This window comes from Caretta caretta, chromosome 1 (genome assembly GCF_965140235.1).
Source record: "Caretta caretta isolate rCarCar2 chromosome 1, rCarCar1.hap1, whole genome shotgun sequence".
Taxonomy (NCBI): domain Eukaryota; kingdom Metazoa; phylum Chordata; order Testudines; family Cheloniidae; genus Caretta; species Caretta caretta.
The window spans coordinates 348,511,374-348,533,146 of NC_134206.1; the positions used below are offsets into that span (position 1 = coordinate 348,511,374).

The following is a 21,773-nucleotide window of genomic DNA, read 5'->3' on the forward strand; positions in this document are numbered from 1 at the left end:
GCCAGCTGCCCCTAAGTCTCAGTTACCTCCCCTCACTACCCCCCTCCTATCCCCATTTGCAGGGAGCTTCTGTCCATGCCCCCCACATACTACGACACCAGGCAGCAGTAAATCTCCTTTCCAGCAAGTGAGTCAGGTCTGTGGTTTTGGAGCAGACAGCCCAGGGTTCTCATCTAACTTCCCCAAGCACCAGCATGCGAGTGAAACGTTCAGCTGCTGATTGTGTCCATTGAGGGGAGGCATCGCTCAGTGAGCGATTGGCCTGCTAAACCCAAAGTTGTGAGTTCAATCCTTGAGGGGGCCGTTTAGGGATCTGGGACAAAAATTGGGGATGGGTCCTGCTTTGAGCAGGGGGTTGGACTAGATGACCTCCTGAGGTCCCTTCCAACCCTGATATTCTATGATTTTCTGCAGCATGCGGCTCCATCACAACAGGGCCTAAATCTCGGCTACGTCTTCACTGTATTAAAAAGGGTGCTGCACAGCGAGATAGTGACCCCAGGGTAAGATCCTCCCGGAGACAAACCACGGTGGTTTTTAGTGATCGCAGCTAGTCAGATAAAGCCCATGTGTGTGTGTGGGGGGGGGGATCAGGGTTGACTTTGACTAGCTACGTCGAGGTTAAAAACTACCTGGCTTTCCCGTCGAGAGACACTTTTTTGTGCAGTGCAGGCAAACACTTTGCCTAGTGATTTTTGGACACCTGACCTGTGACGCTTTAACAGGATCCACGTTTCAGAAAGTGCTGAGCATCCCACCTGGCAAATCAAGCCCCTTTCCAGTGTCTAGAGTTGAGGCAGCCAAAGTGTGAACCACCCGGGGAGGCTATCCCCCGGCCCAGGCCCTTCTGCTGCCCCTCCCTCCATTCCACCCCCTTTACACCCCCGACCCCTTCCGGAGCCCCAAGCCCCCCACCACGGCCGGAGGTGCCACGCCCCAGCTGCCCCGAGTCCCTGATTGCCGGCCGGCCCCAGCCACCAGCCCCAAAACTCCAGCCCTGGGCTGCCCCAGCTGGCCCGCCTGAGTGCCCCCAGCCCCAGAGCGCCAGGTGGGCAGCCCCAGTGCCCTAGCCCTAGAGCACCGGCGGCCTCAGTGCTGGCCAGTCCAAGCACCAGCACCTACCCCCACCTGCTTCAGGGAAGAGGAGCAGCCTGGGCTAGGGCCATGGGGGAAGAGCAGAAAGCAGGTGGGGGCCTCGGAGCAGAGCATGGGCGGGGCCACATCTGTCTATTTGGGGAGGCTTAGCCTCCCCTGGCCTGTGATACCCACCGCCCATGTCACTGGCCGCTTTTGAAAATTTTGGTCAGTTGTAATGAACAGTTGGGCCTTTGACTGCACCAGATTCTGCAAGAAACCCTTTTAGCCAGAACCGGTTTTAAAGCAGGGTTCATTAAATACATTTTTAAACTTGGTTAAAAACCAGGAGTACCCAGACCCTCCAGTTTCTATTAATAGCCAGTTCAGAATTAGCAGTGTGTCTATTACACCTCCAAAGGCATTACAGCATTTTGAGGCTGCACAGAGTAGGCTGCTGGAGTTATGAAAGCATTTCATTTGTAATGGTTTTTAATTTCCCAGGTCTGGAAAAGCTCACCAGCTGTATCAGCCTGATATGAAAGCAAACATCAGTTCCATTTTTCTTTCTGTCGCGGCAGTAAATTTACCAGAGCTCAGGGCCACAAACAACAGCCTGTTTGAAAAGGTTACAACAAAGGGGGTTTGTTTCTTGTAACTGTTCCTTAACACCACTAAAGAGCAGGCGCGCGCCAAGTTTTGCAAAGCAGTCTGGGCTTGACCATAGAGCGTTTTAAGAAGCCCACCTTTGTCCAGAAACTTCTCTGAGTGCGCGACAGCTCCTCAGAGCACCAGCAGGGCTAGACCGCAGATGCGCATCCTTTGAAAGCAGAGGTCTTTGCCTCTTGAGCTAATGAAGAATCACTTCTTAGCTGCTTGCAGTACAGTTCTGATTCTCTCCAGTAGAAGGCAGCGGTAGGCACCACCCAGGTCATTACAGAATTCTACACATTTGCTGCAATCCCTTCGGAACGCATTGGGTCCTGCAATGGGACCTGCTGATCTGGGTCAGAAATGAGTGCCAAACACCTTTCTTCTCCTTACACCCCAAGCAGGGTCTGGCCACTGTCCCATCAGGGAGGACAAGGGACTGTGCTAACCTCGTGCTAGCATGAGATTCTTCAGTGGGGCTGGGGCCAGGGTAAGATTATGACTCCAGTTCCGTCTGCGCCAGCCACCAGAGAATGGCCTGCTCCGTGTAAAAGGGTGCTGAGCTCCCGCTCCGCTTGGGAGAATTCCGGCCCCGTCAGCCAGAACGCCTCGGCATCTCCCCTTGTTGCACTCATTCTACCCCCTATGACCCGTGGCTTTACAGAGACGCCAGCCCGGAGTGCTGTTTACAATCCATACACTCAATCCTCCTCCAGAACAATCGGATCCCACCCCCTACGGGCTGGGGCTGTTCTTTCCACGTGTGTCCACTTCGAGAGCACCGATCGCTTTCCTGGAAACCCAATTTGTTGTTCGGAGCGATGTTATCATCGGACACGCTGAAACGGTTCCTCGCTTGGGAGCAGGGGAAGGTTTTTCAGGCAATCATGCGGAGAGGAAATTCCCACTTGTGGGTCTGTGGAGCAGGCCAGAGAGTTTGTATCCTCAGGATATGCGACCCACCCTGCACTGATACTGCTAAATTCTGGTTTCCCCCATGGGATGTCCCAATGTATCCATTCCTCTGAAAGCCCCATTTCCCCAGAGAGACGGGTTCAACAATGCCAGGTAAATATTAGGGAAGAAGGGAGAATGGAAAGGTTACATCTGTCACTCCTATAATGATCTCCTTTATAATCTGACATTTGCGTAGCCTTTATGCCTTTGACACAAGGAAGCCAAATAAGGCATCCGGGCAATTTTTCTTTTTCAATGAAATGGAACCGAACACTGCTGAGAATAAACGCAGCTACCAGAAGGTTTTATTGCCTTGGAGTATTTTTTCCCAAGAATCCCGCTTAATCTGAGCAGGATTTATAACCTGAGCGAGGAAAAAGAGGCCAGTGTTCTAATGGAACATACGGTTCTAGGGGGAGTCACAAATCCATGAGAACTCCTCCGACCAGCCACGGCTGTCTGGAACTGAGGAGTTCCTGCCAAATTCATCAGGACATGGAGCTACAAAAAGCACATACCAGATGTGCCTCCTGTCAACACCTTCTGCACTCCAAGGGTTTATAGCTACGCTGGGCCTTGTGAAAAAACTGGGGCCAGACAGTCAGCTGGGGTAGCTTTGTTGGCACCAGTTGAACTATGCAAGTGTATCCCACCCGGGCATCTGGCCCAAGGCCTGCACTGGATCTGTACTGATTTATACAGCTGTGGATCTGGCCCTAAAACTTCAATGGCAGTACAGTGACTTATACCATCTGGGGATCTGGCACATTGACTTCAATGGAGCTATGCCGATTTACACCATCTGGGATCGGTCCAATTAGTTCAATAGAGCGACAGCTGATTTACACCATGTGAGGTGGTAAATTGTTTCAATGGAGCAACAGCTGATTTACACCATGTGGGTATCTGGCCATTTGGTTTCAAGGGAGTGACACCTGATTTACACCATGTAGGGATCTGGTCCATTGATTTCAATTGAGCTAGGCTGATTTACACCATGTGGGGATCTAGCTCATTGGTTTCAATTAAACTATGCTGATTTACACCATGGGGATCTGGCCCATTGGTGTCAATGGAGCGACAACTGATTTACACCATGTGGGGATCTGGCCCATTGGTGTCAATGGAGCGACAGCTGGTTTACTCCAGCTGGGGATTTGGCCCTATGTCATCAGAGTAGAAACTTATTTTCAGGCCGTCACCAATCAATCATTCTCCTCTTACATTTCTATAACGCCGTTCAGCTAGAAGGAGCCCAAGGCATGAGCCAAACGCACACAGGGATCTGCTACTAAAATGCAGCTGGTACTGGGGTGACATGCGGCGGCTGCTTTACCTGCACACTGGAACACCACAGAAAAGGCCAGGAAGTGAGCATGCAGCATGTTAAATATTGTTAATTTTTGGCTTTTGCTAATGGCAAAAAAAAGTTCAAATCATTGCCCCGTTTTACAGACAGTGAAACCAAGACACAGAGGCCCCAGTTCAGCCCTGTGCAGGTGCTGAGCCTAATAAAGGAGAGAGTTATTTAAAAAGGCCGGGAGCCTGCATGCCAGCTTGGTTCTAGGTGTAGATTAGAGCACTGACTCTCACCCATGGTCCAAGCGGCCTGAGCACAGAACATCCCAGCTAGGCTCCTTCCCTCCTCCAGCCTGCGCCTTCCACTTCCCAGGCCAGCCCTGAAATGCTTTTGTCCTGCCCTCTACAAAGACCCAGTCCCTGCCTCAAGGAGCTTCCAACCCAAGCAACATAGGGAGGAGGACGGATGCAGGAGAGGGGGACAATCACTCCCCCAGGCTTTCTGATGTAAACCGCAAGTAGCAAGGGGAAGGCAAACCCAGATGTCTTCAGAGGGAGCTTCCAGCACCCGGTGAAGGTGACACCAGAGAGGGAGGCGTTGCCCAGGGAGCCAGCCTTAGACATTAGAGAGGGTGAGGCAAGCAATTCCACCATCAGCAAGCAAGCCGTGCCGAGGGTGACCAGACGTCCCGATAAAATCGGGACTGTCCCGATTTTTAGTTCTTTGTCCCACGTCCCGACTGATGCCAGTTGTCCCGATATTGCGGCTTTTGTTTCTGTTTTTTTGCTTCCCCCATGAGTCCCAATATTTTGTCCGTTTCATCTGGTCACCCTAGCCATGCCGCCTGTCTCGTCGGCACTTTGGCACTGCCTGGCTGGCTGACATCATTTCATTTTTCTGTGGTCGTGGTTGTCAACACACTGAGGGGGGTCTTGCCCCTCAAACTGGATTTCCTGGCACCCTTTCACCGCCTCATTGGAGGAGCCTGCTAGCCGGATGTGGGTTTCCATGACGGGCTGAGGCCTTGTGCACTCTGCGAATTTGCAATGGTGACAGCCACTAGAGAATAGTTCTGAGGAGACAGGGCAAGCGACAATTTACCCTGGTCAGCACAGGTATTGCCAGACTGGCTCAGCCCGTCTAGCTTAGTCTGCTGTCTCCGACAGGCCCACACCAGATGCTTCAGAGGAAGGTGTAAGAACCTTAGCGCATGTGGAATAATCTGCCAACCACATTAAATCTCATCCTGGTCTCTAATAATTAGTGTTTGGCATAAGCCCCGAAGCATGAGGTTTAATATCCCTACCAATATTTTTCTTCTCATTATGTCAATTCTGGATATTCTTGCTAGCCATATAAATGTCCAGTCCCTCTTTGAATCTTGCTAAATTCTTGGTCTTAATGACTTCCAGTAGCAGAGAGTTCCGCAGGCTAATTCAAGCAGCGCTAAACTGCATTAGTGGCAATTGCAGCTTAACCCATCTACACTAGAGGTTTGCTCTGGTGCAGCTGCACCTGTGGCGGAATCCCCTAGTTAGGAAAAGGCCCCAGTTGAACAGAGAGGGCCATTGCTCCCCAGAGATCACCTAATAAAGAAAAAAAAAGAAATGAAACGAAAACCGGCAGAAAAGTCTTCCCTGGTAAGCCCCCTTCTTTTAGCTGTAGCTCACCAATGTGTAGCTCATTCTAGGTGCACTGGGTCTGTACCAGCACTCTCGCTTAGACTGCCTTTCAGCCAAAAGCTTTACAAAGGTGGATATTGTTATCCCCATTTTACTTATGGGGAAACTGAGGCACAGAGACGCAACAAATCAGAAGTCAAGCCAGGAGCAGAACCCACAGACTCCGTCTCCAAGCCCCTGTACTAACATCACTAGACCACCCCCACCTTCTGGGGAAGGCAACCCACACCACAAGGCATAAGAAGACAAGTGACAAATGAGGGGCTTATTCTCACTATAAGAATGAGAAAGGCTCTGTGCGGGCATGGGGTAACAAAGGGGCAGAGCTGCTGCAGAGGGTGCAAACCTCCCAGATGTCTAAAATAAGCCTGAGGTGTGGCCGCACGCCCGCTCCTTCGACATTGGCAGCGCTCTGCTAAGAGGAGCATTAACAGATCTGGAAGGAAGCCACCATCAAACCGATCAGATGAGCAGTGTACGAAGAGCAGAAGGAGGAGTCATTCCTGCAGAGGGGTCAGGAAACGGAGCCGCAAAGAGGCTGCCCAGTACGCAACTTTGTTAGGCATTCATCTCTCCGGCCTTCCAAATAAGATTGCCTGGTTCATATTCCAGTGACATTCTGGCCTAGCAAAGGTTTCTACCTCCTTCCACAGCTGATGTCCATCCTGCTGTTGCATTTAAGCACCTTCTCTGGCACTGCTGTCCCTTTGTACAGCGCTGTGTACATTTATTGTGATATATACACGAATAATAAGTGCTCAGCACACTCTCACTTCACCTTCTTTCTGAGCCCCGGCATTGATTGTGGGCATTAGTTACCACCTCTAAGGGTCAGGCTTTGACACATCATTCAATGATTTCCCTAGTAAAAGTCTGAGAGCCACATTAATTCTTTGTGATCTGTGTTAGTTCTGTTGTCACCACAGGATAACGGCCTGCAGGAATGTCATTGCTTGGGGGAACCGAGCAGATCTCACTTGACCCATATGCTTGAAGTTACATGATATAGCCACTAGATGGCTCTGTGAGTTGTGCAGAGTTCCAGGCAGCAGGTGGTCACTGGTAAATACGGGAGACAAAGCTGGAGTTCGAGCTGTGTGGAAGCTTGTTTGTGTGGCTCTAGCTACAGTTATTTTCTTTAATAAATGCCTCCTGTTCAAGACAGACTGTGATTCCATCTCCCATAGCTGAGTACAAAGAACACAGAGAGAAGAGAATGGCAACAGTGACTTAGTTACTGTATGTAGCACCTCTCACTCAGAAGGATCCAAGAGTGCTCTATAGACTGCACACAGGAATCTTTTCACCCAGCACAGAAATGCAGCCAGCTCTGGGGTGGCAGGCGATGGCTGTTTAACAATAGACTACCCGACAGGGTTAATGTATTGAACTGAAATTGCAGAGGGCATGCAGGTAGGCGGTGGCATTTGGACAAGACTGTAACCATCTCCTCTTTCACCCCCTAGATTCCCCATCACTCCCCTCTGCTCCACACAGGACACAGATGCCAACATCCATCGCTCTAGCCACAGCACCCCTCCATTTTCATGCTTCCCTCTGGCTACCCCTGTTTCACCACATTAAGATCAAGCATCTTTTCTTCCCCATCAAGGCCCTCCCAGCCTGATACTGTGTCGCCATCCCCACCTCTGCTCAACTATTGATGCCAGTTTCATCCGTCCCTATGGCGGCTTCTCAGCCAAACATCTCCAACGGCCATCCACAAGGAGCCATCCGCCACCCCCCAGCCCTGCAGTACCAGGAACCTTCAAAGCTTTCAAGCCATTTCATAGCTCACAACAGGGCTTTAAATAAAAGTTCCCCCCTGGTTTTCAATCGCTAGCAGCTACACTTGGCTTATATGCTACCCAGACATTCATCTGGTCACCTTGGGAAGAAACTGAAATCTATTAAAAGACCAAAGGGCAAATCAGTGGAAATTTGGCAATGTTTCAAAGTGTTCCCAAGGCAGCTATGTGAGAATCGCTGGGGTCAAGTGCCAGGCAGCGAGCCAGGGTGGGACAAGAGAGAGGAAGAGCAGATAAAGCTTGGCCATCACTGTAAATGGCGGATCCACTTCTTCCTTAATAAATATTCCGGCATGTTCTTTGTGGGGCCTACACACCAGCCTTTCCATTGGGTGCTATATGAATGGGAACCATGGCGGCTAATGAACAGCTCGGAGATGTTTCACAGAGCACGGGGGGAGGAGTGTACAAACCCCACACTAGCTAAGAAGGGGACAACGGGAGCCTGTGGGCCCAAACAGCCCCACCCTGCTATACTGTGTCAGGCCTGGAGGCAGGAGCGGATAGGGCTGAACCCAGCCCAGTTGGAGGCTGATGGGGAAGGAGAGCAGACCCCTGGCGCTCCCTCAGTGAATGAAGACCAGGGAGCTCCAGGGAGCTGGACTGCTGGCCAACAGAGCCTCCCACAGGGAAGATTTGAGTTCTGTGCCAGGGCCTTGCTTGGTGGCCATATGCAGGACTGCTGCCTGTCAGGGCCTCGTGCAGCTGTAGGGAGGAGAGGGAGCCCAGGGAAGTGCCTGAGTGGAAGGGCTGGGCCCAGTCCAGGCTTGGGATGGATGAATGCCGCCCCCGCCTTCTTTGAATTTGGAATATTTGTTTTGGAACCTTGATACTCTGGCAGGGGTGGGACTCTGGCAGAGGGCTACAGCACCGGAACATAGCAGTGGCTGCAGAGCACTGAAGACATGGAGGGAAACTGAGGCAGGGCAAACAGTGCCGTGGTGGCCACAAGAGGGAGCTGTAGAATCTTCTAATGTCTCTGCCACCTGACTTCCCTCTGTCCTGCCGCACAACGCCACCTCTGTGAGTCCAAGAGCCGCGCCTCTCTCTGGCACCATCTTCTTCTTCCTTATCATTGTTTGTGACGGTAGCGCCCAGAGACCCCCAGCTGAGACCGAGACCCCCATGGTGCTAGGTGCTCTACAAACGCATAAGGAGAGACCGCCCTGCCTTGAAGAGCTCCTAGACTATATCGCCAAGACAAAGGGTGGGTGCAAGCAAGCGCTCTCCCCATATGCCAGATGGGGAACCGAGGCACAAAGAGCTGTAGTGACGGACCCAAAGTCACACCTAGGGTCTGGGGCAGAGCCCATGAGCCCTGAGCACCCAACCCACTGGCCTAATGCATGTCAACGGTATGAAGTACCACCATGCTGCGCCATGGCCTGAGCCCACTGATCTCAGTGGCCTTCGTTGTTTCATTGGAAAGCGGGGTGCGAGGCAAAGACAGCTGGAAGCGTTCAGCTAAACAAAGCCCAGGATCACTGGGGCAGGCAGCCTTTTCTAGGTCTTATCACAGTGTAGCCCAAACCCACTTTGCCTTAGGCAGCACGTTGCTACTGCAATACACTGATGTAAGTATGTTTGTTACAAATATTACGAATAAATCAGGCGTAATCTCACTGAAGTCAGTGTAACCTGGGATGGGCGACTGAAGCCTCGTACCCCTCATCCTGCGTGGTTTGGAATAAACAGCAGTTTACAACCATTCACTCTATTTTCCACTGAATGCATCCGATGAAGTGAGCTGTAGCTCACAAAAGCTTATGCTCAAATAAATTGGTTAGTCTCTAAGGTGCCACAAGTCCTCCTTTTCTTTCTGCTCTGAGTGCGTGCCTTCCTGCCCTTCCCCCTGCTTGGAACAAACAGCCCAGGGCCAGAAACTAAAAACTAGGGTGGATCCAGAAAATCGGTTATTACAATAGACAGGCTGAGGTTAACTTGGTAACACTGCTGGGGGGATCTGTGGCTCCTCACTGGCTATCCTGAACAGAGTCAGAGACCTGAGCAGATGCCTGGGGCTGCAGAGTCAGAGACCTGAGCAGGCTGGGCAGATGCCTGGGGCTGCACAATGCAAATTGTTTTCTGGCCAGTGATTTCCTCCTGGGAATTTGTCATCCGAGTAAATGAACTGGGAAAGCCTCTGCATAGAGTCAGCTACAGGATGGAAAGGGCCTCTCAGAAATCAAGGAATCAAGGTATAAATTCCACGCTACACAGGACTCCCAGCCCATCCAGTCTGCAAAGCTCGTCACCTCCGCAGGCTTAAATTCCGTGGTTGCCTGTCCCAATAACCAGCTCAGTATGGGCAAGGCCTGGGACAGGGCTGGGGGAGTGAGGACCGGCTGCTGGAAACAAGCCTGCCTGAGCTAATCTGCCAAACCAACTCAGACCTGAGTCAGCCACCCTACCGGATCTGCCGGGGCTTGAGGCTCAGCCTTGCAGGCAGCTTGGTGCACCTCTGCCCCCTAGTGGCCACAATCCTTCATCCTTTTTAACGGCTTCCCTGTTTCAGTAGTTTTGGAAGGGATCTTTTTATTCTTAGATTCATAAATTCTACAGCCAGAAGGGATCACTTTGATCACCTAGTCTGACCTCCTGTATAGCACAGGCCAGAGAACTGCACCACACCACAATAATTCCTTCTGAAATAGGGGATACCTTTTTTTTTTTTTTAATCCAGTCTTGATTTTAAACTGGCCAGTGATGAGAATCCATCATGATCCTTGATAAATGGTTCCAATGGTTAACTATCATCACTTATTTCCAGTCTTATTTCCGGTCTGAATCTTTCTGGCTTCAGCTTCCAACCGCTAGATCTGGTTATATCTTTATCGGCTAGATTGAAGTTCCCCGTGTAGGTACATAAGCATATGGCCCATTCTTAGGTCTCTCTACTGAAAAGCATCCGTCGATCGACTTGAATGTGGCAGCACCTGTTTGATGAAGGAGAATAATTTTTAAGGACCCTCCTCTGAAGGAATTTTCAAGGATGTCATTTATACTTAAAAGCAAAAGCTGTCCCCTGCTTTTCATTGTTTAGATAATTCACCGTATGTGTCTTGTCTCCCTCACTAGAAGCAGGTCCACTAGAGTACAACAGCCTACTACTGCTGCCTGCTAATGGAGTTACTCCTAGTCTGCACTGTGGAGCTAAAGGTGCTGGGTTCTGACCCTAGTCATGCTACATTACCTTAGGTCAGCTCTGAGGCAACATTTCAACGCTTTGGGCAGAGAAGGGATCTGCATCTGAGCTATATTGTCTGGAAGCTCTCTCAGGGCAGCACCTGTGTCTTCCTCCATGGGTATGTCTTCACTAAAATTAGCCCCAGCCATTAGCACACAGGTTAGCCTAGTCTGGGTAGCAGCAGCCACACTGCAAAGCCCTACCAGGGTTCCTGGGTCCCCTCTAGGGCTGCACTCACCTGTGTGTGTTGCTACGGCTTCTGGGGGCACATCCCATAGTCCTTTGTGCTGCAGTGAGCCGCGCTGCTCTGTGATTCTTTCCCAGTGGGAGAACTTGTGTGTCCTTCTGGGCACCCAGGGGGATGGTGGGAAGGCATTGCAGGCCTCCCAGCACTGTAGTGATTTAGCCTGCATCCAAAGGGGTGGATTACCAGTCCAAGCAAGCAGCACCTAAGCTCCAGCCTCTATGCCCACTGGGCCAGCTAGCCCAGGTTGACAGCACCACTCAACTCTGGTGAGTGCGTTGTGGATGTGGCTGGAAGGTGGAGGGCTGGAAAAACGCCTAGGTAAAAGCCTGAGCTAACTCTGCCATGAAGACACCCCCACAATTGCCTCAGGACCAAGAAGACTAAGGTCATGCAATGAAGGGCATATCACCACAGAGCCAGCCTAACTTGTACAGCTCCTGGTTAGCAGGAAGCAGCAAACTTCTCCTTTGCAGTCGGCTAAACATTGCTGTGTGTCTCACAGCAGAGACGGATTCTGGTGTGATGAACATAAAGGCAATTCTTTACCGGGACCGCCAGACATGGACGGACCCTCTGGTTCTCCCTGGCTCTCTATCTCCCAGGCTGAGGAGACCCGGCCCGTGGTGCTTAGGGGATGTCTACGCTGGAGCTGGAAGGTGTAATTTCCAGCTCGAGGAGACCGGATTGGAAAACAGAAGTGTAGCCACAGCAGCGGGAGGGACCAAGCTGCCCCAAGTACAATCCCGTCCCAGACCCTTAGTGGTGGCACACTGGCTATCCTTAAATCCTACTCCGGCGTGAGCAATCCTCCTCGCACTACAGTTACTCTCTCCCCCTGGGCCTGGCAAGGGTGCTGAGCACCAGCACGGGTGTGAGGAGAGGCTCCCTGCGGGCGCAGGGAAGGTCAGCGCTAGGTGTGGTCCCCTGCGTGGAAAGTGGTAGGTGAGTCTGAAGAACACCCCCTCGCGCCCCAACGCACAAGGAGTTGGGCTGGGAAGGGGTGCGGCTGAGGCACCTAGCGCCCAGTCCATTCTCTCCAGCCGGGCCAGCGTCTGCGGCCTGCTAAACGATCACCTCCTCCCTCGCCCGCCTGCCGCTCGCCCCCCTGCTGCTTGCCTCCTCACCCCCGCACCGGGCCCTGTCCCCGCCTGCCACGAGATCCCTTCCCCCACCTGCTGTGCAGCTGGCTTGCCGCTTGGGTCCTCACCCTGCTGCTGCCCCCCCGCCCCCGTGACACGCTCTCCCCTTTTCACCTTAAAGTACTAATAACATCCCCCAACAGGTATAGCTCGACTGCCAGATAGGGAGTTCGGTGTTTGCTGTACAGAGGGAGATGAAACGCCAGGCTACCTGCGCCAACCTGACTCCTAATCTCTCCTAATCTGTCCTTGTCAGTGACAGCCTGCATTCTGCATTTAATCACCTTCCTTACACAGAATTCCCTGCCAGACTCGTTTACTTAAACTGGGGTTTGAATAAAACAACTAGATCAAGAAATAAACTCCCTGGCTATGTCAGCTCTTCCTTGAGCCAGGTCCGCAGTTACTTCTGCTGGTCACAGAGAATACCTGACGGGTCATTTGGAACCTGTGTTTAGCCCCAATAACACATTTTCCTACACTATAAAAGCCAGCTGAATGTGGCCAAAGGCCTTCTGGGCGTTGGCAAATGCCTGGTACAGTACATGGCTTCATTACCACTTTAGTGGCTCTTTAACAGTGTCAGTGCTCTCTGCTACTAGGTCTCTGGAAGGCTTTTTCACTGTGTAAAGTTACTCAGGGATCCCCTCCACTCGCCTCCTCACTCCCCCTGTCTGCCACTGACTCCCCACTCGCATTCTCACAGGCACACCACCCCGCGCCCTGCGGGGAGGGAGGTGAGGAAAGACACGGTCAGCAGCTGCAGGGACCTCCGAGGGGGGAAGGGGATGGGGTGGAGGAGCGGAGAGGAGAGGAGAGGAGAGGAGAGGAGAGGAGAGGAGGGGAGGAAGACTCCAGGCAGCAGCAGCAACCCATGGGAGCCTCGGGGAAGGATCAGAGCAGGGAGGGGAAGAGGCGGGGGGGCACCATGTCCCTGGTATCGGGCGGCAGGGACTGCTGTGCTAGGGGAGGCAACATCTCAATGCTTTTTTTGCCTCTGTTTTCACTAACAAGGTCAGCTCCCAGACTGCTGCGCTGGGCATCACAAAATGGGGAAGAGATGGCCAGCCCTCTGTGGAGATAGAGGTGGTTAGGGACTATTTAGAAAAGCTGGACATGCACAAGTCCATGGGGCCGGACGAGTTGCATCCGAGAGTGCTGAAGGAATTGGCGGCTGTGATTGCAGAGCCATTGGCCATTATCTTTGAAAACTCGTGGCGAACCGGGGAAGTCCCGGATGACTGGAAAAAGGCTAATGTAGTGCCAATCTTTAAAAAAGGGAAGAAGGAGGATCCTGGGAACTACAGGCCAGTCAGCCTCACCTCAGTCCCTGGAAAAATCATGGAGCAGGTCCTCAAAGAATCAATCCTGAAGCACTTGCATGAGAGGAAAGTGATCAGGAACAGCCAGCATGGATTCACCAAGGGAAGGTCATGCCTGACTAATCTAATCGCCTTTTATGATGAGATTACTAGTTCTGTGGATGAAGGGAAAGCAGTGGATGTATTGTTTCTTGACTTTAGCAAAGCTTTTGACACGGTCTCCCACAGTATTCTTGTCAGCAAGTTAAGGAAGTATGGGCTGGATGAATGCACTATAAGGTGGGTAGAAAGCTGGCTAGATTGTCGGGCTCAACGGGTAGTGATCAATGGCTCCATGTCTAGTTGGCAGCCGGTATCAAGTGGAGTGCCCCAAGGGTCGGTCCTGAGGCCAGTTTTGTTCAATATCTTCATAAATGATCTGGAGGATGGTGTGGATTGCACTCTCAGCAAATTTGCGGATGATACTAAACTGGGAGCAGTGGTAGATACGCTGGAGGGCAGGGAGAGGATACAGAAGGACCTAGACAAATTGGAGGATTGGGCCAAAAGAAATCTCATGAGGTTCAATAAGGATAAGTGCAGGGTCCTGCACTTAGGATGGAAGAACCCAATGCACCGCTACAGACTAGGGACCGAATGGCTAGGCAGCAGTTCTGCGGAAAAGGACCTAGGGGTGACAGTGGACGAGAAGCTGGATATGAGTCAGCAGTGTGCCCTTGTTGCCAAGAAGGCCAATGGCATTTTGGGATGTATAAGTAGGGGCATAGCGAGCAGATCGAGGGATGTGATTGTTCCCCTCTATTCGACATTGGTGAGGCTTCATCTGGAGTACTGTGTCCAGTTTTGGGCCCCACACTACAAGAAGGATGTGGATAAATTGGAGAGAGTCCAGTGAAGGGCAACAAAAATGATTAGGGGTCTAGAACACATGAGTTATGAGGAGAGGCTGAGGGAGCTGGGATTGTTTAGCCTGCAGAAGAGAAGAATGAGGGGGGATTTGATAGCTGCTTTCAACTACCTGAAAGGGGGTTCCAAAGAGGATGGCTCTAGACTGTTCTCAATGGTAGCAGATGACAGAACGAGGAGTAATGGTCTCAAGTTGCAGTGGGGGAGGTTTAGATTGGATATTAGGAAAACTTTTTCACTAAGAGGGTGGTGAAACACTGGAATGCGTTACCTAGGGAGGTGGTAGAATCTCCTTCCTTAGAGGTTTTTAAGGTCAGGCTTGACAAAGCCCTGGCTGGGATGATTTAACTGGGAATTGGTCCTGCTTCGAGCAGGGGGTTGGACTAGATGACCTTCTGGGGTCCCTTCCAACTCTGATATTCTATGATTCTATGATTCTATGCCTATTATACCCGCTGCCCATGCCGCCACCATGGAGCTCATGTGGCCCCTGGCTAACGCTCTCGGCTTTGGGCTCTCTGATCTGGAATTTCTCAGGAGAAAGTCACATCCAGGCTTAATTCCTTCGTGATGGTGGCCCAAAGGGCGTTCAAGATAAGGTTGTGATCAGCGTACGTTACAAATCAGGGTTTCTGTCAGAACATGTAAGATTCATAGAGTCTAAGCCCAGAAGGGACTGTTGTGATCATCTAGTCTGACCTCCTGTGTAACAGGCCATAGATTTTTACCCAGTGATTTCTGCATCAAGCTCTACAACTTGTGGTTGAATTAGACTCAGTGTGCATCTGTTAGAAAGACTTGAGTTAAAATCTTTAAGTGATGCAAATCCACCAGAGCCCTTGGTAAATTGTTCCACTGGTTAATTACCCACCTTGCTAACCTGCATCTTCTTTCCAGTTTGTAAGGTAAATTTGCACGTGGGTATTGTCATTACTGGAAAATATAACTGGACGGGAACAATTACACAAGCTATCTTACATGGGCAGTCCTTGTCTTTGTCATGCTTAGGGGTTTTTTGAATTGTTGTTCTTGTATATATTGGGCCAGACCCTCAACTGTTGTAAATTGTTGTAGTCCTGTTAATACCAGAGGCGATGTATATAATGGTTCTATTTACTAGTCATTGCAGCAACTGTTAGCTAAAGATTTTTGTGGTGCATTTCTTTAACTTATGATCATCAAAACCGCTCCTTGAATTCTGCCTAACATTAGCTATAAAAGTTGACTGAAATGACCCTGCACTGTGCCTGCCTTTTGTTTTGTTATGGAGTGGAAGGAACACTTCTTAGGTATGCTAAATCTTAGCATCTTAGGTATGTTAAATCATCCACTTAGGAAATAAACAAGCTGTGTAAAATTTCCGGGCCAGTCTCCATATCATTATGGTGGCTCTTGCTTTATTCTGAAGCACGCAGCAAGTTACCTTGGAGCAGACACAATTCAAAAACTGTGAAGAATTTTTCCAACCCAAGAAAACCCTGTACAAAGTTTAGTTTCCCAGCTTGCCCAGTGCTCGACTGAGATCAGCACGTGGCTGAATAGAAGGCGCTTAAAGGTGAACCCCAGCAAAGCAGAGGTGTTGCTGGTAGGAAGAGAAAGCTACACTGCAGAACTTGCCTCCCTTATAACATCCTCCACTATCAAGGACATTGGCCCTCCAATCAAGGGCCCCGGAACCTTTATAGACGTGGGGGGACAAGGCCAAAGTACCCCCCTCCCTGTCCATGGCTGGCTGCTTCAGTGGTGAGCCAGCTGCCCACTCTTCTGGTGCCAGAGCAGCCCCTGGTGGGCAAAAGGTGTAATTGTAGCACCTTCCCAGCAGAATCTATTATTCTGCGGGGAGAAAAAAAATCTGCAATGGACATGAATGCTGCGCTTATGTTTGTTTTGTTAAAAAGTTGGAGGCAGCTGCATTTGGCCTCCTCAGGGCTGCTGGAGGTTGAAGCAATAGAAAATTTTGACTTTTCAACCCCCCCCCCAAAAAATCAAACCCTGAAATATTTTGATTCAGAAATGCTGAGGTGGTACCGCATGGGAGCAGTAAAGTGGGCACGTCATGGGCTCGTTCTCCAGGACAGGCTGGGTTCCCTGGAGTCAAAGGCCAGAAGGGACCATTAGATCAGCTAATCTGACCTCCTGTATCTCACAGGCCACCACCGCCACGCAGCACCTGCTCACCCATCCCAACAACCAGAATTAGGGCTTGTCTACACTGTGCATTAGGCCGCACTAGCGGGGGTCAATTCTAGCATGCATGAGGGCGTCACATGCTCACTGGCCTACATGGACCATGCTGGTGCACACTGAAAGGTCCTTGTTCACCTTAATGTAGGACTGTTTGAAATGGGACTAATGCAGAGCTCAGACAAGCCTGATTGGACCAAGGTATTACAGCCCTCGGAGCAGGGGCAGCAGGACTGGGACAGGGGATGGGGCACGGCATCCCCATAAGGGAAATAGTGTGGGAACTGATCCATGTTTCCACCCCGATATTTGGTTCTTGGGTGACAACAGGACATGGAAGGGCTAGAGTGGCCATTCTTGACCCGGGAGCAGGCAGGAACTGGGGTGTGGGGAAATCAGGCTGGGACCAGGAGCAGCTACCCTCAGCGAGAGAGACATGAACCGCTGAGATCCCCCATCCCAACTCCCCCACTCCCCAGGCAAAGCACCCACCCCCTCTGCCTCCTATCCCTGACACCCTGACCTCCCCCAACTCCCCATGCAGAGCATCCAGCCCTCCCCCTCCTATCCCTGACCCCCCGTCTCCCCTCCTGCCCCGCTGCCCTGATGCCCCCTGCTCCCCATGCAGAGACATGAAGAGGAAACAGCTGCTTCTTTGCTGTCTCACATGTTTTTTAATAAACCAGAAGCAGCAAACGTTGCTCTTTCAGTCCCGCCACACCCCGGCCTTTCACAAGGCTGCACTGATCATGGTTTCACCCGCACAGCCCGTCACCCCCAGTGGCAGCAATGAACAGGGGGCACAGGGCTGAGGAACGCACCGCTGGGTGCGGAATGCGCCGTGGGAATGCTGGGGCTCGAGGGGCATACAGGCACCGTATCTTACTCTGGTGCTGGGGTGTTTGGGTTTCAATACGGACCGCTGCCCCACCCTTGCAATTCAAGTGAGCTTCTTCCGCCCTTGCCTCAAAGGACAGAGATAGTCTGTGCCAAAGGCAGAGAACAGGCAGCACCAAGATGCACATGCCAGAGGGCCCTGCAATGGCAGGGAACTGATTAAATGAGATAAACAAGTGACTCGCATAGGAAGGTGAAAACGCCCCCAAGGTCCCAGCCAATCTGACCCAGGGGAAAATTCCTTCCTGACCCTGAATACGATGATCAGTTAGATTGTGAGCACATGAGAGGGACCCATCAGCCAGACACCTGAGAAAGAGAATGCTTGGTGCCTCCTCAGAGCACCGGCCCACCATGTCCAGTGTCTCCTCTCCATCTCTGTTGGTTCAGAAGAAGAAAAATAAAAGTCCAAATACACTACGAGGAGAAAATTTTCTCCTCACAAAAGCCAGACCACATTGTGAGGAGAAAGTTCCTTTCCTGACTTCTACAGGTGCCTGGTTGAAGCCCTGAAGCATGAGGTTTTAGGCACATAAGACATAAGGGCAAGCTGTAATGGGCTTAATCTGCAGCACGGGTGATTTAGGTTCGATATTTGGAAAAACTTCCTAACTCTAAGGGTAGTTACGCTCTGGAACAGGCTTCCAAGGGAGGTTGTGGAATCCCCATCGTTGGAGGTTTTTACGAACAGGCTGGACAAGCACCTGTCAGGGGCGGCTAGGTTTATTTGGATCTGCCGCAGTGCAGGGGGCTGGACTTGATGACTTCTCAAGGTCCCTTCCAGCCTGACATTACTATGATTCTGAATCAGAAGCGACCCCCAGGGCTCCTGAACCCTGAACCATAACACAAGAACTAGGGGTCACCCAATGAAATTAATAGCCAGCAGGTTTAAAACAAACAAAAGGAAGTATTTCTTCACACAATGCACAGTCCACCTGTGGAACTCTTTGCCAGAGGATGTTGTGAAGGCCAAGACTATCACAGGGTTCAAAAAAGAACTAGATAAATTATTGGAGGATGGGCCCATCAATGGCTACTAGCCAGGATGGGCAGGGATGGTGTCCCTAGCCTCTGATTGCCAGAAGCTGGGAATGAGCGACAGGGAATGGATCACTTGATGATTACCTGTTCTGTTCATTCCCTCTGGGGCACCTGGCGCTGGCCATTGTTGGAAGACAGGACACTGGGCTAGATGGACCTTTGGTCTGACCCAGTCTGGCCATTCTTATGTTCTTTAACCACTGTCATACAATCCCATTCATAAATTTATCAAGCTTTGCATTAAAACCTAGGAGGTTGGCTGGACTGCTTTTCCCATGGTGCACCTCAGTTTGCTCACTTGTTGAGTGGAGGCCGTTGCATCACTAGAGTCCTTGGCCATGGTGCATCATAGGAGACGTAGTCCAGCTGGGGTGCCTGGCCCGTAGTGGAGAATGGGGACATGAGGAATCCACACAAGAGCTCCCATGAGGCACCATGGCAGACTAACCCAATTGCTATACTTCATTTTTCAGGCATTTGGTTTTCTGGATGAAAAATCAAAACTTTCTGTGAAAAGTAGACACTCCATGCAAAGAAATGGCAAAACCCCATTTTCTGTCAAGAGCCAGTTTTGACAGGAAATGTTGACAGTTCCTGCCGGAGGTGCTCAGACACTAGGCATGGGACCATAGACCTACCTAGACAGAGAATCTTTCCAAGTCGCAGAGGCGCTCCAGTCTCACTGTTGCACTGGTTCAACTACTGCCTTGATGGGGGCCGGATATAGAAGGCAGCCAGGGGCTCTTTTAGCGAACATGCTGAGGTGACCAATTTAGAGAGGGCTTTTTGGCCAAGAGGATCCCCAAGTGCTCCTCAGACTGTACACAGAGCTCACTCACCCACTACTCAAATGCAGCCAGCTCTGGGGTGGTACCAGCGGATCCCCAAGTGCTCCTCAGACTGTACACAGAGCTCACTCACCCACTACCCAAATGCAGCCAGCTCTCGGGTGGTACCAGCATTGGCAGCACACCCAGCACTACCTTGGCAGCTGTGATTTGGGGACACAGACACCAAAGCTGCATGTCGGGCAGGGAACTGGGCAGAGTGGCTGGCAGTTTCCGTGCAGCCCACAAGCAGCTGCTGGCCCATCCACTGTGCAGGCAGCTCAATGCTCAACTGAACATGGCAGAGCCCCCTCGAGGGCCCAGTGCTCCCTACAGCTAGGCAGCAGCAGCCTCACCGGCCTCTACGGTGCAATGGGGGAGCTCCATGGACGACCCCCCTTCAGGGTGGGAAATGGGGGTGGAAGGGAGGCTGTTCCAGAGGGGTGTGGGGCAGGAGTGAGTGGGGGCAGGATTGTAGGGCAGGGGCCAAACCCTGCCTGTAAGGGGAGGACGACTTAGGAATTGGGAGACTGAGGGGAGAGAGAGAGGAGGAAGAGCTGCAGGGGGCTGGCGAAAGGGACCAGCCAGCCTAGGCTGAATTTTCCTCCTGATCCCCCAACACACACACACACACACACACACACGCATATACACGCAGGCACTCAGAGACACACATGCATACACTCGTACACATACACACATTCACTCACTCATATGCACACACATACCCACGCACACATTCCTATGCACACTCATGCACACACACACCTGCATGCACACACTCATCCACACACATGCATGCACACACTCATGCATGCACACACACATACACACAGTGGCGAGCTGGAGCCGGTTCGCACCGCTTTGCTAGAACCGGTTGTTAAATTTAGAAGCCCTTTTGGAATCAGTTGTTCCGTGGGGGAGAACCGGTCCTAAAAGGGCGTCTAAATTTAACCGGCCAAAAGGGGTGCCTTAGGCGCCGACTCCACGGGTGCTCCAGCCCTGGAGCACCCAAGGGGAAAATCTGGTGGGTGCAGAGCACCCACCGGCAACTCCCCACCCCACCCCCAGCCCCAGCTCACCTCCGCTCCGCCTCCTCCCCTGAACGCGCCGCCCCGCCCTGCTTCTCCACCCCGCAGGCTTCCCGCAAATCAGCTGTTCGAGCGGGAAGCTGGGACAGGCTGAGACGCAGGCTGCAGCTTCCCGCTCAGGCCCAGGGAGGCAGAGGGGAGCTGGGGGGGGGGGGGCCACGAGGAGGGCCGTCCGCGCCACAGCAGGTAACCTGGGGGGGGAGCGCAGAGGAACCGCTCCCCGCCCCAGCTCACCTCCGCCACCCTCGGCCTGAGCGCGAAGCCACCACCTGCTTCTCAGCCCTCCCCAGCTTCCCGCCGAACAGCTGATTCATTGGGAGCCGGGGGGGGGGGGGGCGGGGGCGCGGAGAAGCAGGGCGGGGCAGCACGTTCAGGGGAGGAGGCGGTGGCGGAGCGGAGGTGAGGTGAGCTGGGGCCGGGCGTGGGCGGGGAGCTGCTGGTGGGTGCTCTGCACCCACCAAATTTTCCCCTTGGGTGCTCCAGCCCCAGAGCACCCACGGAGTCGGCACCTAAGACGCCACTTTTGATGGGATCAGTGGGGGCAGCAGCCGCTCCCCCCCTAGCTATGCTCCCCCGCCCCTAGGAGCCAGAGGGACCTGCCGGATGCTTCCTGGGAGCTGCCCCAGGTAAGCACCACCGGGACTCCCCACCTCGCCCCCCTCCCAGCAGGTCCGTCTGGTTCTTAGGGGTGGGCTGGGCACCCACTACGGTGGCCCATGAGACCCTCCTGCCCGGTTCTGGGGGCAGTCAGGGGATGGGGTGGATGGGACAGGGGTCCTGGGGGGGGAGGGGCATCAAGGAACACGGCGGGTTGGATGGGGCAGGAGTCCCGGGGGGCGGGGCTGGGCAACGACCCCCTCCTGGGGTGAGGAGGGAACCGGTTGTTAAGATTTTGGCAGCTCGTCACTGCATACACATGCACACACTCATCCACACACACACAAACACACACACACAGGCTTTTCTGCTAAGAGTTAAAACCGCAGAGCCCAAGCCCCCAAATCTCTTGTTTCAGGAGCTGTGTCTGTCTCTGCTTTGCTCAAGGGGTGGCCTTGGCACTAAGAGGGCCGGCAGCTGTACAATACGCAGCACTTAGGGGAGTGGTCCCTCGTAACCTCGTGCCACGGGCTGCAGACTGTCTCTTTGTTCCGATAATAAAGCACCCGCAAGGGTCTAGGAAACAGGACACCGGGGCCTTTGAGAACCACACGTTTTTTCCACTGTGATGTCTACAAAACCTGGCAGCGGCTCTTAAAAACCACCTTTCCAGATGTCTATTTAATACAGCCTGGTCCAACCTCAGGGTCATAGTCAACCATCCCACCTCATACTGAGAAAAACTGACTCTCATGCATCGACCTCAATGGGACTCCCATGTAGTCAAGCCCCATTCGTTGTGAGCAGAGGTTGCTCCTAGGCAACTGTGTCCAAACTTCCCCGAAGTTTTGGGGAGCGTT

General features: G+C 52.3%; 1 protein-coding gene across 1 annotated transcript in view; it reads right to left on the reverse strand.

The window, feature by feature from the left end:
* Window positions 1-10,238: 10,238 nt before the first annotated feature.
* Window positions 10,239-21,773, reverse strand: part of ASB13 (ankyrin repeat and SOCS box containing 13) — a 29,372-nt gene continuing 17,837 nt past the window's right edge. Inside the window, exon 6 of the mRNA XM_075124569.1 lies at window positions 10,239-10,408. Within this exon, the coding sequence (XP_074980670.1) occupies window positions 10,311-10,408 (98 nt within the window). The 3' untranslated portion in view covers window positions 10,239-10,310. The remainder of the gene's footprint in view (window positions 10,409-21,773) is intronic.